Source organism: Pelophylax lessonae (assembly GCF_965119305.1).
Source record: "Pelophylax lessonae genome assembly, chromosome: 4".
In the NCBI taxonomy this organism is placed as follows: domain Eukaryota; kingdom Metazoa; phylum Chordata; class Amphibia; order Anura; family Ranidae; genus Pelophylax; species Pelophylax lessonae.
Window position 1 is genome coordinate 634,966,617 of NC_138771.1, and position 16,324 is coordinate 634,982,940.

At 45.8% G+C, this 16,324-nt stretch overlaps 1 protein-coding gene across 1 annotated transcript in view; it reads left to right on the forward strand.

Annotated features, from left to right (window-relative positions):
• DNAH2 (dynein axonemal heavy chain 2) overlaps window positions 1-16,324 on the forward strand; it is a gene marked incomplete at its 3' end in the record, with an annotated part of 417,940 nt that overhangs the window by 71,686 nt on the left and 329,930 nt on the right. The window contains exon 9 of the mRNA XM_082254654.1: window positions 9,960-10,117. Coding sequence (XP_082110780.1) covers window positions 9,960-10,117 — 158 coding nt within the window. The remainder of the gene's footprint in view (window positions 1-9,959; window positions 10,118-16,324) is intronic.

Here is a 16,324-nt window from a genome sequence, read left to right on the forward strand (position 1 = left end):
AGAACAACTCTGTGTCAACGATGGTCAAATTCATGCTGGTTGGAACTGTTGAGCTTTGGCTGTGAACGAGTGGTGGTAGTGGTAAAACACAGAGCCTCCATATTTGTACCCTAAGTCAACAGCATGGAGGTACAAATCCATCTCTTCCCTCCTGCCGGGGTTGCCCGAACACAACAAGTCCCTAAACATGCCAAAGGCCAGCACATACTCGGTGATTGACAGTTTGTGATTGAGCCTGGGGTCTTTGGCCTTCAGAACACAGTGCTCTGAACGGTGGTCTGAGGAGGCCTGTAATGAACACAGTGCTCTGAACGGTGGTCTGAGGAGGCCTGTAATGAACACAGTGCTCTGAACGGTGGTCTGAGGAGGCCTTTAATGCACACAGTGCTCTGGACAGTCATCTGAGGAGGCCTGTAATGATGCCCAGTGCTCTAGACAGTCTGAAGAGACCTGTAATGCACACAGTGCTCTGGACGGTCTGAGGAGGCCTGTAATGAGCACAGTGCTCTAGATCAGGGATTCCCAAACTACGGCCCTGCAGTTGTTCAGGAACTACAATTCCCATCATGCCTAGTCATGTATGTGAAGGTCAGAGTTTTTCAATGCCTCATGGGATGTGTAGTTCTGCAACAGCTGCAGGACCGTAGTTTGGGAATCCCTGCTCTAGATGGTCTGAAGAGACCTGTAATGCACACAGTGCTCTGGACAGTCATCTGAGGAGGCCTGTAATGCTGCCAAGTGCTCTGGACGGTCTGAGGAGGCCTGTAATGCACACAGTGCTCTGGACAGTCTGAGGAGGCCTGTAATGCACACAGTGCTCTGGACAGTCTGAGGAGGCCTGTAATGCACACAGTGCTCTGGAAAGTCTGAGGAGGCCTGTAATGCTGCACAGTGCTACACTATTAAACACTATACGGTCACTATCATGCTTGCTGGGAGGGAAAACACTCACAGGCTTTACAGCTCCAAGGAAACTGAAAGTTCACGTGGGTAAACGTCCCTCCTTCATGTTTTAATTTCTAAAGAAAAAAGGGTATTGATTTTCGTCAAAGTCCTCATCAATTGACGAAAATTTGGAATAAACTTTGTTTAGTTTAAGTCACTGGAAACATGCCACTGAGGAAAATTATGACGAAGATTTTTCGCCTGTGAAATTAACACTGTTAGATTGCCATCTGTTGAGCGGGAACAGCCATAGATGGATCGAACTTTAGGTGGTCTCCGCTGAACCGGACTAATTTCGATCCTTCTTTGACCAGCTTTGGAGTGGAATAACTTCACTTTTGGGAAATTCCCCTCATTTTGTATTAACAAGAGAGGAAGTAATGGGAAATCTCTTGAGTCCCAGAAGGATGGAGGGTGTTATAGTTGCAAAGGGGGTAGGGTCATCCTCAGTGCCCATGGTTTTGGAAAGGGATGTCCAATAAACTCATATAAGTGTAAAAGTCAGGTGTCCACAAACGTTTAATCACATTACGTAGCTTTGATAAACCTCCAAATGGCCCCTCCTAAAGTGTTGCTAAACCCAGGAGCCTGGATTCACTATATCTGGTCTCCCACAGTACCCAGAACATGAAAATGCAACTAATTAGTAAATATAAACTGCTAAATACCGTTTCTCATCAGCAGTATATAGCAGTCCTATGACTTCTATCAGTGTCCAGACAAGCACTGGTTAACGTTTGTAGGAGGAGTTTATATTCTCCTCTGACTGTCCTATGAGGCTGCATAACCCCTGATCCTCTGTCTGGACAGTGCTGATTGGCCCTGTGCTGATCACATGCAAAAATAACTCTATAGTAATACACACCAAACTGAGCATGTGCAGATTGCCCCCAAGGCTCTGTACTATCAGGAGAAAGATTGGGTACAGTAAAAGAAGGGGCGGATCAGAGAAGACAGGATCAAACAGCCTGTTTACTCAATGCAGGGGATTAACCCCTTAGGTTCCACAGTGAGTATAATCAGTATGCTTTACTGCATATACAGACTGATTTTACTATTTACAGTTTAGTAACACTTTAGGAGTAATAAAGTATACTTCAAGTTCTGCTTAACATAGAGCTTTGACGTCTGAGCCCCACCCGTCATTAAGCGGTCTAGCGCCAAGGCTCCTAGACTGGATTCTTGTATTTTAGGGGTAAGGTTTTCCATATTCTCTATATAGCAGGCAGGACTCCTGGAAGTACCATAGAACCTGCACATTGGCACTATTAGTGAAGTACGTAAAAAGTTACTTTAAATAGTTACCCTTTCCTGCGCCATCAGTGCTAAACACAACTCCAATCACAAATTCTCAAGGAAGATGACACTTTTGGGTATATCGATCTCCAGGGTCCCCGGCGGCTGTAACTGGTTTCTCCCCCTGACCTTTCTTCACCGCTCTCTCCTGCGGGTATGTGGGATGAGAGGCAGGAACCAGTCAGAGCTGCAGGCACCCCAGAGATCCACATTTATGGAAGTGTTGGTTTCCTAGCGGAATTCACGGGACTGCCAAGGAACGCCTATTTCTCCAGACTGATACCCACCCATTAAGGCATTTTTATACTTGCATCATTCTAGAGGTCATTAACTGATTGCATCAGAGTTAAAGGCTCTTGAGAGAAGTACTGCGGCATGAACGCAGGTGCAGTCTGTACTCCCCACTGCAGGTGGCGCTCGACTGAAGCAGCAACACAGACAGGGAAGGAAATTGTGAGGAACTTGGTCTCAAGGAGACAGTTGTCTGATTGGACCGTGGTGCCCCACGTAACTTCAGCAGGCCTTCTTGGGTCAGGCAGAGTCTATTTAATACTCAGGCTCCCAGGTTTGGCATGCTTTTTGCAAGTGGCTTATGTAGGGACAGGTTCCCTGTATGCCAGGGACAGTGCCTAAAGATAGGGAAAGGTTCCAGGGCAGCATAGACAGTGCTGGCACTACGTTCATCCCACTTCAGGAAGCTTCCCCTTGGGGGTGGACCAGCCAGGCCACATTTTGCTCCTTGTTGCAGACGCTGTCAGCATCTTTTTAGTCTACAGTCCGCTGTTACAGTTCGTAAGTGGCTCTGGGTGGTCATGCCTCGCCACCGGGCCTGGTTGATTTGTGTTTGACCTTTCTTCAATATATTGCCATTGCCTAACTTGGAGTCTGTGTGTCTATTGCCTTCCCCACTACACTGCACTGTGCCCTCAGGCAGTGTGCTGTGATGTTTTCAGGAAGCTATGTACAGCACCCTGCCAGCTTCTCCCACCAGCCATAATCTGCCTTCTGCCCTAGAGAAGCAAAGAGATCCAATGATGACATCAGGGGGTTTAAAGATAGAAAGGGTTAATTAAAAAAAAAAAACATAATTTTTATGAAGGGGGTAAAGCAGGCATGTCCAAACTGCGGCCCGAGGGCCGCATGCGGCCCAGAACCGCAGGCAATGCGGCCCACTGCCCCTTGACAATTTTTTTTTTGCTGGCAAGGTAGGAATAGGGGTCGGGGGCACGGCCACAGCAGCTTCCAACTAACAGTAGGCAGAAGCTAAGGTGGGGGGGGATGCGAGCATGTGCAGTGTTTCTGACTCCTACCACCATGACCACTTCATATCACCGAAGTGGTCATGGTGGTTAGAGTGTTCCTTTATTGTCTCTCAGAAGAAGTAAACCTCTGTATACTGATTCCATTTCATTTGATCATCCTCTAGTTGTGTTAAATTAGTGCGGGGGGCGGCAGTTGATTACATACCTTAACTATAGTATATATTTTATATGCGGCCCGAGAAAATTTCTCTACACTCAATGTGGCCCAGAGAGGCCAAAAGGTTGGACACCCATGGGGTAAAGGAACCAGGGAAAGCAAAATTTAGGCAGCCTAATCTCCAGCTTTAGGCTTGGTTCACACCTAGAGGTGCGACCAGGCGCCTGCATGTCTCCATGTATTTTTCGCTCATTTCTGTGGATGGCGCTTAAGGCAGCCGATCCATTTCAGTGGACTGCCCTACACGCGAGAAATGCAGAAGTCCCTGACTGTTTTCCAAAAAAAACCTGCACTGATCCACATGGTTATGCAGAAACCACCTTGGGGCTTCAAGCCCAGCGCAGGGGAACAAGAAGATCTCCCCCTTGTGATCCTTCTTCATCAGCTCACTTTCCATCTTTGTTGAGAGCCGCCACATTGGCACTGTTAGTAAAGTACATAACAAGTTACTTTAAATAGTTACTGTGTTATCACAATCACAAATTCTCACTCTCGGGAGTATTGATCTCCAGGGTCCCCAGCAGCTGTCACTGGTTTCTCCACCTGACCTTTCGTCACCACTCTCTCCTGCAGGTATGTGGGAAGAGAGGCAGGAACCAGTCAGAGCTGCTGGCACCCAGCTCTGACTGGTAAAGGGGGGTAAAGAAACCAGGGAAAGCAAAATATAAGCACGTTAGAAATGCAGAAAGGAAGTCCCTGACTGTTTTCCGTAAATACGCCATACTGATCCACATGGTGCTCCAGAAACCACATTGGGGCTACCCAGCACAGGGGAACAAGTAGAGCTCCCCCTTGTGATCCTTCTTCATCAACTCCCTTTCCATCGCGTTGCCCCATGAGTTATCTAATTTTCTAATGTTTTTAGACTCCATGATGATTAACTTGATATAAGACACAGAAAAAGTTGGCATAAGTCCCGAATCTACATTAAGTGCCAATGGCTTAAAGGACTTCAGAGGAAGAAATGTCTTTTCCTGCATGGATACCAGGCTGATCTTTGTAGATCTGTGCCCACAGCCCTGTGATTGTCTCAGTTGCAATTTTACCAAAATGCATATAAATTGCGAAATGTCAAGATTCAGATTACAGCAAAGAGCACTAGTCATGTGCCTAGGGCCTGGATAGGGGGAGGAGGGGGGAATCAGAAGCATGAGTGCCCCTTCTCAGCTAATAAAATTCTATTTTTTGATGAGCGGTTTCCATGGCCCCTGGTTCGTTTTTGTGTCACTTCATTCAACAGCAGAGACATTATGAAATGCCAATATACAGTTAAAACATCTAGCCACCCGCCTAGGGCCAGAGAAGCTTCAAATGAATGACTAATCGCTTCGATTCTGGTGTTTGTCGCGCTGTTTTTGCAGCCATAGATCTCATATTCCGCTGCCTCTTTTTATTGTCAAGATACAGATTGCAGCCATGAAGTCTAATCAGTTGCCTGGGGCAAGAGCCTGTTTAGAAGCCTGAGCGACTCTGTTAATGAGTTAGTATTTATTTTCATCTTTCCAAAAGTTGGCCGATGAATTTTAACTCGGGTGCACATATTAATATGACTGATCGCTGAGCTGTCAGTTCTGTAAAGGCTTACCATAGCGAAAAATCTTGTACACTGGTAACTGGGGCTAATGCATGTAATGATAGTATGAGCTGAACTTCATTTGATGGTCTCCTTTTCAAAGGGTAACTCCGCTTTTACAGGAAAAAATATAGCAAAAAAAAAAAAATTATATATATATATATATATATATATATATATATATATATATATATATATATACACACAGTGCCTTGCGAAAGTATTCGGCCCCCTGGAACTTTTGGACCTTTTGCCACATTTCAGGCCTCAAACATAAAGATATAAAACTGTTATTTTTTGTGAAGAATCAACAACAAGTGGGACACAATCATGAAGTGGAATGAAATTTATTGGATATTTCAAACTTTGTTAACAAATAAAAAACTGAAAAATTGGGCGTGCAAAATTATTCAGCCCCTTTACTTTCAGTGCTGCAAACTCTCTCCAGAAGTTCAGTGAGGATCTCTGAATGATCCAATGTTGACCTAAATGACTAATGATGATAAATAGAATCCACCTGTGTGTAATCAAGTCTCCGTATAAATGCACCTGCACTGTGATAGTCTCAGAGGTCCGTTTAAAGCGCAGAGAGCATCATGAAGAACAAGGAACACACCAGGCAGGTCCGAGATACTGTTGTGGAGAAGTTTAAATCCGGATTTTGATACAAAAAGATTTCCCAAGCTTTAAACATCCCAAGGAGCACTGTGCAAGCGATAATATTGAAATGAAAGGAGTATCAGACCACTGCAAATCTTCCAAACCTTCAGCTCATACAAGGAGAAGACTGATTAGAGATGCAGCCAAGAGGCCCATGATCACTCTGGATGAACTGCAGAGATCTACAGCTGAGGTGGGAGACTCTGTCCATAGGACAACAATCAGTCATATACTGCATAAATCTGGCCTTTATGGAAGAGTGGCAAGAAGAAAGCCATTTCTTAAAGATATCCATAAAAAGTGTCGTTTAAAGTTTGCCACAAGCCACCTGGGAGACACACCAAACATGTGGAAGAAGGTGCTCTGGTCAGATGAAACCAAAATCGAACTTTTTGGCAACAATGCAAAAGGTTATGTTTGGCGTAAAAGCAACACAGCTCATCACCCTGAACACACCATCCCCACTGTCAAACATGGTGGTGGCAGCATCATGGTTTGGGCCTGCTTTTCTTAAGCAGGGACAGGGAAGATGGTTAAAATTGATGGGAAGATGGATGGAGCCAAATACAGGACCATTCTGGAAGAAAACCTGATGGAGTCTGCAAAAGACCTGAGACTGGGAGGGAGATTTGTCTTCCAACAAGACAATGATCCAAAACATAAAGCAAAATCTACAATGGAATGGTTCACAAATAAACATATCCAGGTGTTAGAATGGCCAAGTCAAAGTCCAGACCTGAATCCAATCGAGAATCTGTGAAAGTAACTGAAAACTGCTGTTCACAAACGCTCTTCAACCAACCTTACTGAGCTCGAGCTGTTTTGCAAGGAGGAATGGGCAAAAATTTCAGTCTCTCGATGTGCAAAACTAATCGAGACAGTGGCGTAGCGTGGGTTGTCAGCACCCGGGGCAAGGAAAGTAATTTGCGCCCCCTAACCCGTGGGATTTTAGCACTCGAGTCTCTTCCACTAGTTTAGTTAAAGAACCCTTACCCCCTAAGCACATGTATTGTTTGTTATGAAAACACTGATGTAAGTAAAGTAAAATGCATCTAAATACAAGTTTGAATGACCAGTGTGTCCCCTTTCAATGCAGAGTGACCAGCGTGCCCCCTTTCAATGCAGAATGACCAGCGTGCCCCCTTTCAATGCAGAGAGACCAGCGTGCCCCCTTTCAATGCAGAGAGACCAGCATGCCCCCTTTCAATGCAGAATGGCCAGCGAGCCCCCTTTCAATGCAGGGAGACCAGCATTCCCCCGTTTCAATGCAGAGAGACCAGCGTGCCCCCTTTCAATGCAGAATGACCAACGTGCCCCCTTTCAATGCAGAATGACCAGCGTGCCCCCTTTCAATGCAGAATGACCAGCGTGCCCCCATTCAATGCAGAGAGACCAGCGTGCCCCCATTCAATGCAGAGAGACCAGCATGCCCCCTTTCAATGCAGAGAGACCAGCTTGCCCCCTTTCAATGCAGAGACCAGCATGCCCCCTTTTAATGCAGAGTGACCAGCGTGCCCCCTTTCAATGCAGAACGACCAGCGTGCCCTCTTTCAATGCAGAATGACCAGCGTGCCCCCTTTCAATGCAGAGAGACCAGCGTGCCCCCTTTCAATGCAGAGAGACCAGCGTGCCCCCTTTCAATGCAGAATGACCAGCATGCCCCCTTTCAATGCAGAGAGACCAGCGTGCCCCCTTTCAATGCAGAATGACCAGCGTGCCCCCTTTCAATGCAGAGAGACCAGCGTGCCCCCTCTCAAGGCAGAGTGACCAGCGTGCCCCCTTTCAAAGCAGAATGACCAGCGTGCCCCCTTTTAAAGCAGAATGACCAGAGTGCTCCCTTTCAATGCAGAATGACCAGCGTTCCCCCCTTTCAATGCAGAATGACCAGCGTGCCCCCTTTCAATGCAGAATGACCAGCGTGCCCCCTTTCAATGCAGAATGACCAGCGTGCTCCCTTTCAACTCAGAGAGACCAGCGTACCCCCTTTCAATGCAGAATGACCAGCGTGCCCCCTTTCAATGCAGAGAGACCAGCTTGCCCCCTTTCAATGCAGAGAGACCAGCGTGCCCCCTTTCAATGCAGAATGACCAGCGTGCCCCCTTTCAATGCAGAGAGACCAGCGTGCCCCCTTTCAATGCAGAGAACATGTATTCTGCTCCTCATCTCAGCTACATAAACTGGAACACACTAGAGATCAGCCGTGATCCCGAAGATCACGGCTTTTCTCTGTTTTTTAAACAGACACCTTGGTTAGAAAAACTGACATTGAGGAAGTGTCCAGTGAAACATCATAAACACTTTAACACTCTTTCAGCACACCCCTTGGACCCTTTGGTTGGTTATGTAATTTCTGTAAATGTCTTCAGCAAAGACCAGAAAGTAGGGTTGCATCTGCAGCTTGTGAGCTTTTGTTTTCCACCAGAACCCTGCCAGAATGCTAAGATTCATGTCTCAGGACCAGTGATCCTGTCAGAAGTGGACTTACTATGAAGTTAGCTGGACTTGCTATTGTCTCTCTTCTTATATCCCTTTTCTAAAAATATTTTCCTTGCATTATTTTTCTTCCTTTCATTAAAAGGATGTTTAATAAGTGTTAAGCTGACTCTCTGATTGCGCTTAAATGGAAGTTAAAGAATCCCTGCATCTTTGAAGAACGTTACCATATTTTTCCCTTCTGTTGTATTCCAGTCTGGTGTGGCAGTGAATATTATAGATATTTGTTAATTTGTTAGAATTGCTGTTAACAGTGATTCCTTTAAAACATGTGGTGGGGGCTACCGTTTAGTGTGTAAAGGATTAACTATGGAGTTAGCCTACCCCAGTGATTCATCTGCTGATGCTCAGAGCTGGAGAATCTCTGCACAGGGTGATCCTGGGAGTGCAGTCATCAAATTCTGATCACAGTCGTGGGATTGGAGACTGCTACCATCACAGCTGTCCGTTCTTGTGAACCTCTACACCATTTTAAGCTTATAGAAGTAAAGCTATTGCCTAAATGCAGACACTGCAAGATGCCGACTGCCAGTACCTTCATTAGCAAGAAAAGCTTCTCCTGTTGTCCCCACTGATTTAGTTTGTTTGTTACTGTGGCTTGCCTTTCCTTGGCTTAATAGCTAAGCTCTGACAACTGTCACTTCTCTGTCTTTTGAGAGTGCCTCAGTGGCCAGTAAGAGAACTCAGTAACAAAGTGAAACAAAATCAGAGAAGGGCACAGAAGAGTATTTTTTGGTTAATAAAGGTAATAGTCATGTTGTGTTGTATTCTCTTTGGCATGGATTTTTGTTTTAGGCATTTAAACTAGATTACACGTTCTCTCTAGAAAAGGGATCTCCAAAATGCGGCCCGCGGGCCACAGGCAGCCCTCTAGAACATTTTATCCAGGTTGAAGCTGTGTACAGTCTCCGCTTCCACCCTTCCCCAACAGTAAGGGGTACTCTGAGACACTGATGTAAGGGGAAACTCTGATGTAATATGGGGATCTCAGATGGGGACTCTGAAGTAAGGGGAGACTTTGATGGGGACGTGACTTCTCTGAACCAATCACTACTGAAAAAGTACTTTTTCTCTTTGAGTTCCATTTTAAAAATTATGGCTGCAGATTGAAGTGAAAAGCTAACTTTTATAAAATATACATATACTGTAAATTATCAATATACATGGTGTTTTCCTTTTAAAGGGACAATATTTCACAGATAAAAATTCATCAAATTTAATCTATTCATATTTCTATGGTTTACTTGACTGTGTATCCTATTGAACCTAATACTTGCAAGCACATAATGCTTGCTTAGTCTGCCTTCCTTTGTTCTCCTGGAACACTGTGTCACTTCAGGGCTTCCACATTCATCTCTTCAATTCAAGGTCTTCTTTGCGATAAGTAAGGGGCCATGTTTTCTATCCTTAAAATAGTTGCCCTTAGCTGATATTCTATGCGCGCTCTGTACGTACTTAGAAACAGTGGAGATGTGCCAATAAGACACACAAAACATATACTTTGTCTTTTCAGGTCAGCAATGAACTGATCCGGCTCTGCAGCCGAGAGATTTCCCTTGATCACATCTTCGATGGGTACATTGCCTCTAGCCGCCAGGTGTTAAATGACTGTATCCTGTGCTGCACAGCTTGGAAGGAGCAATATATGAGTGCCACGCAGGTCCATCAAAGGTGCGTACAAGAGGGAACAGCCATGGGGTAAATATACACTCTACTGTTCAACTCAAAACTTAAGCCTCTTTCACACAGCTAAACTGGCTTGTTGGGGCATGTACTGTATACTGCGAATATCTGCTGCCAGAAGCGCAGGTGTTTGTAGATAGCCATTGCCAGAAAGCCTGTACAAATCAATGACAGGCTGGCGGGAGCCATGGCTATCCATTGTGTATACCCTTATGTATCTGCACAGTAAGAGGTTACATGAACTTAGGGGAAGAAGATCAGCCCAGGAAGCAATCTGTCTGCATCCAGGGAAGTGAAATGGCGTTTGTGTTTCCCTCTTCATTTCAAGTAGAAAATCAGCATTTATGTTCATACTAAAAATATAGGATAAGCAGTAGGTTAGTTGGTAAGAGATATAAAATATTTGTTTAGTTTACAAAAAAAAAATTACTTATAAAGTAGACCTCCAACGTAAGGGGACATTCTTCCTCCCAACTGACTACCAGTGTAAGGTGGCATTCTTTTTTCAACTGCCCCTTTGATTTTGGTGGGCAGTTGATTTTAAAAAGAAGAGTGACCCTTACATTGGTGGTCAGTGGGAGGAAGAGCACATCCTTACATTGGTGGTTAATGGGAAGAAAGAGGCCCCCTTTGTTGTTGATCAGTGGGAAAAAGAATGCCCCTTACATTAGTGGTCAGTGGGAGGAAGAGCACATCCTTACATTGGTGGTTAATGGGAAGAAAGAGGCCCCCTTTGTTGTTAATCAGTGGGAAAAAGAATGCCCCTTACATTTAGTTGTCAGTGGGAGGAAGAGCACATCCTTACATTGGTGGTTAATGGGAAGAAAGAGGCCCCCTTTGTTGTTGGTCAGTGGGAAAAAGAATGTCCCTTACATTAGTGGTCAGTCGGAGGAAGAGAGCATCCTTACATTGGTGGGTAATGGGAAGAAAGAAGCCCCCTGTGTTGGTGGTCAGTGGGAAAAAGAATGCCCCCTTAAATTAGTGGTCAGTTTGAGGAAAAATACCACTTTACATTGCTGGTCAGTGGAAAGAAGGAAAACCCCTTACACTGGTGGACAGTGGGAGAAAGAATACTGCCTTAAATTGGTGGTCAGTGGAAGGAAGAATGTCCCTTTCATTAGCGTCAGTGGGAAAAACAATGTCTACTTACACCAGTGCCAGTTGAAAGAAGAACTTCCTTTTACGCCAATGTCAGTGTGAAAAGAAGGTCTCTTATCATTGGTGTCAGCAAGGGATAAGGAATGTCTATTTACATTGGTGTCAGTGGGTGAAAGATTTTTTGCTTACTCTGGAGTCAGAGAAAGAATGCCTCTTACATCGGTGTGAGCTGGAAGAAGAATTCCCTCTAACATTGGTGTCAACATGAGGAAGATTGCCCACTTATATTGGTGTAAGTGGGGGAAAAAATGCACCTTACTTTGGTGTCAGTGGGAGGAAGAATGTCCCATTTCTTTGGTGTCAGTGGGATAAAAAAACATCTCCTTACATCAGTGGTGAGTGGGAGGAAAACTGCCCCCATAAAATAGGGGGTCAATGTAAGGAAGAATGCCTCCTTACAATGGTGTCAGTTGGATGTACAGTAGGACTTCCCTCTTAGAGTGGGGGTCAGTAGGAGAAGGAGTGCCACCTTACATTGATGGTCAGTGGGAGGACAAATACTCTTAAATACTTAAATACAAATACTTTCAAACTGTTAAATCTGTGGTTAGTTATACGAAGAATGTCTCTTTATATTGGTGTCAACAGGAGGAGGAATGTCTTGTACATAGATCGTCAATGGAAAAATTCCCCCTTCAATTGGGGTCAGCTGGAGGAAGAATATCTCCTTACATGGGTGTCAGTTGAAAAAAGAACACCCATTTTATTGGTATCAGTGGCAGGACAAATCCCCCTTACATTGGTGTCAATTGGAAAAGAAAGAAAAACCCTGTTCTTTGGTGTCAGAGGACCAATGCCCTCTTCCCTATACATTGGTGTCAGTTGGGAAAAAGAATGTCCCCTTATATTGCTGTCAGCAGGAGAAAGAATGTCCTTTACATTAGGAATCAGCCAGAGGAAGACTATCCCCTTTACATTGGTGTCAGTTGGAGAAAGAATGCTCCTTACATTGGTGGTCAGTGGGAGGAAGAATGGCCCTTTGTTAAATAATTATTCCAAATTATAAGCATGATAAGCAGTATATGAATAGTTCTAGAGCTTTAGTGTATTTAAAACAGATTTGGATGGATTATTTTCACCTCTGCCAAAGTCAATTGTGCACTGTTTAATTGGGCAACTAGGTGGCAAATGAGGTTTAATGTTGATAAATGTAAAGTTATGCACTTGGGGGCTAAGAATATGCATGCATCATACATACTAGGGGGGAACAACTGGGGGAATCAATGGTGGAGAAGGATCTGGGTGTTCTGGTAGATCATAATAGCATGCAATGCCAAGCTGTCAAAGCAAGCAAAATCCTTTCTTGTATTGAGAGGCATGGACTCCAGAAAGTGAGATATCATTTTTGCCCCTGTACAAATCATTACTAAGATCTCACCTTGAATATGCAGTTCAGTATGTGGAAAGATTAGAGGAACTGAATTTATTCTCTTATAAGAAGAGGAGATTAACCACTTTACCACCGGAGGATTTTGCTGTCTTCCGTCCAGGCCACTTTTTGCGATTCGGCACTGTGCGACTTTAACTGACAATTGCGCGGTCGTGCGACGCCGTACCCAAACGAAATTTACGTCCTTTTTTTCCCACAAACAGAGCTTTCTTTTGGTGGTATTTGATCACCTGTGCGATTTTTACTTTTTGCGCTATAAACAAAAAAAGAGCGTTTATTTTGAAAAAATAACAATATTTTTCACATTTTTTTATATGAAATTCCCCCCCAAAAAAATGTAAAAATCAAATTTTTTTAAAATTTTTGCCCAATTTGTTTTCTGCTACCTATGTTTAGTAAAAAAAAATCGCAATAAGCGTATTTTGATTGGTTTGCGCAAAAGTTATTGCGTTTACTAACTAAGGGAAAGATTTCTGTCATTTTTGGTGGTTTTTTTTTAACGCGTAATGGCGGTGATCTGCGATTTTTTTTTGCGGGACTGCGACATTGCGGCGGACAGATCGGACCCTTGACTGACATTTTTGACACTTTTGGGGGTACCAGTGACATTTCTACAGTAATCAGTGCTATATATATGCACTGTTACTGTAAAAATGACACTGGCAGGGAAGGGGTTAATTTTATTGGAGAGGGAGGGGTTAATGTATGCCTGGTGCTTACTGACGTGTAGGGGGGGAGGTGACTGTGTGACAGAAGGACAGATCGGATGTCCAGCTATGCTGAACACTCCGATCTGTCAGTCCCTGTCACTATGGAGATCCGCCTGCTGTGTTTACATACAGCGGGCGGATCTCCAGACTCGATCCCCGACGATCGGGGCAGAGCAGCGGCAATCGCCGCTGCTCCTCCGCTGGCCCGACTCCCGCTGTGAATGAACACAGCGGGAGCGAGCCTCCGGCGGCGCGCGAGCCTCCGGCGGCGCGCGAGCGCCGCCCACAAGGGGCGGAGTCCAGCGACGTAGGTCTACGTCGCTGGACGGGATCGCGGCACTTTGCCGCAGTAGCCTCCATGTAAGCGGAGGTAAAGTGGTTAAGGGTGGGGGGGTTATGATCAACAATACATAAGTGGGGATATTATTATATAGTATTTATATAGCGCCGACAGTTTACGCAGCGCTTTACAACTTCAGGGTAGACAGTACAAATACAATACACTTCAATACAGAAGGAATCAGAGGACCCTGCTCGTTAGAGCTTACAATCTAAGAGGGACGGTCAAGAGATACAAGAGGTGATAACTGTGGGGTTGGGCTGATGGAGAAAATAAGAGCACAGTTGTTAGGTGGTTGCCAGATAGGTTTCTCTGAAGAGATGTGTTTTCAGGGATCGTCTGAAAGTAGTCAAAGTTGGAGATAGTCGAACAGATGGGGGTAGAGCATTCCAGAGGATGGGAGAAGCTCGGGAGAAGTCCTGGAGGCGAGCATAGAAAGTGGTTACAAGGGAGCTAGAGAGCAGGAGGTCCTGGGAGGAATGAAGAGAACGAGTTGGTCGGTATTTTGAGACCAGATTAGTGATGTAGCGGGGCGCCAAGTTATGGATAGCTTTGTAGGTTATGGTCAGTAGCTTGAATTTAATTAGTTGATTGAGTGGCAGCCAATGGAGGGATTGGCAAAGGGGGGTAGCAGACACAGAGCGGTTTGCAAGGTGGATGAGCCTGGCAGCAGCGTTCATGATGGACTAAAGGGGGGATAGTCTTTTTAAAGGTAAGCCAATGAGAATGGAGTTGCAGTAATCGAGACGAGACATAACCAGGGAGTGGATTAGAAGCTTTGTGGCATCATTGGTTAGGAAGGGACATATCTTGGAGATGTTGCGGAGGTTGAGGTGGCTAGCTTTGGACAGTGACTGGATGTGTGGCTGAAAGGATAGTTCAGAGTCCAGGATTATACCTAGGACCTTGGCATGGGTGGATGGTGTCGGGATTCAAACCCGTGACCAGCCACATCCCAGGCGGTAGCCCTGCTTACTAGGCTACCGTCCTCTCTGGACATTCTTCCCTGAAGCCTATTATTTTAACCTTAGTCTTGCCAAGCCTTGCTCATCACCCTTGATTCCCCACACCTGGTACTTCCCTATATAAGTCCAGCCCCTTGCACCCAAGCTTGTTGATTATTGAGCTCCTGAGCCTTGATCAAGCTTCTCCTCATCTGCTGCTCTATCTACTACCACAAATCCACTGCTGACCAGGAACTGACTACCGACTACTCTTCTGCTTTGTCCCTACCTACTGAACTGCTACCTCCGTTGCCGATCCGGATTGTCTGACCACGCTTACTGCTGCCCGCCCCGACCTTTGGCTCGTCTGACTTCTCTCTGGTTGTCCCTTGTCTGCTTCTCCACCTCCGGACCGAACCTGCACTCTGCCTGAGAAGGAGAGACGGCTGGCCGAAAACCTCTGCCTCTACTGGGGAGAGCCGGGTCATTTTTCCATCAAATGTCCCAATAAGATTCGAAGAACTATTGCCATCACGGAGCTAAAGGAGCAATCACAGACTCCAACCCCGGCAGCAGCCCCTGAAGATAACAACACGGCGGCTCATGGATCCCACTTCATCGTCCCCATCCTCATCGACATTGAGGGGCGACAATTCCCCTGTTCTGCGATGTTAGACTCCGGGGTGGGAGGCAACTTCATGGACCTAACCTTCGCCTGCGAAAAGAATATTCCACTGACAATCAAGGCAGCCCCTGTTGACCTGGAAACCGTCGACGGATCCCCACTCTCCTCGGGGCCGGCGACTCACGAGACCATCGAACTACAACTCCTTATAGAACCCGATCAACATGAGAAGATCCACTTCTCGCTGATCGCCTCCCCGAAGTTCCCGGTGATCTTGGGCATCCCATGGTTGGCCACCCATAACCCCTCGGTGGACTGGGAAACCCGCTGCATAAGGTTCCCTTCTGAGTTCTGCTCGCTGAATTGCTCCCACAAACCCGTCCTTCCACCTGAAGACACCACCATCTTTGAACTATCAGTCAAGGATCTGCTACCCCCTCAATACCGTGAGTTCCCGGATGTCTGCGACAAGAAAAACGCAGACAAGCTGCCACCACACCGACCCTATGACTGCCCTATAGAACTGTTGCCCGGGGCCGAAATACCCTTTGGCAGTATCTACCCCCTCTCGAAGCCTGAACTCAGGGCCTTGATAGAGTACCTGGACCAGGACCTAAGGAAGGGGTTCATCCGGCCCTCTACCTCCCCTGCGGGAGCCCCCTTTTTCTTCGTAGAGAAAAAAGACTCCTCCCTACGTCCCAGCATTGACTACAGGAAGCTTAACGACATAACCGTAAAGAACCGGTACCCACTCCCACTGATTTCAGAACTCCTCGAGAGACTCCGGGCAGCGAAGATTTTCACAAAACAAGACCTTCGAGGGGCCTACAACCTCGTCTGAATCCGCCCTGGGGATGAGTGGAAGACTGCCTTTTGGACACGTTATGGTCACTTCGAGTACCTAGTCATGCCTTTTGGACTCTGCAATGCTCCCACCACCTTCCTGCACTTTATTAACGACGTCCTCAGGGACATGCTCGATCTGTTTGTAGTTGTTTACCTGGACGACATCTTGATCTTCTCTGAAG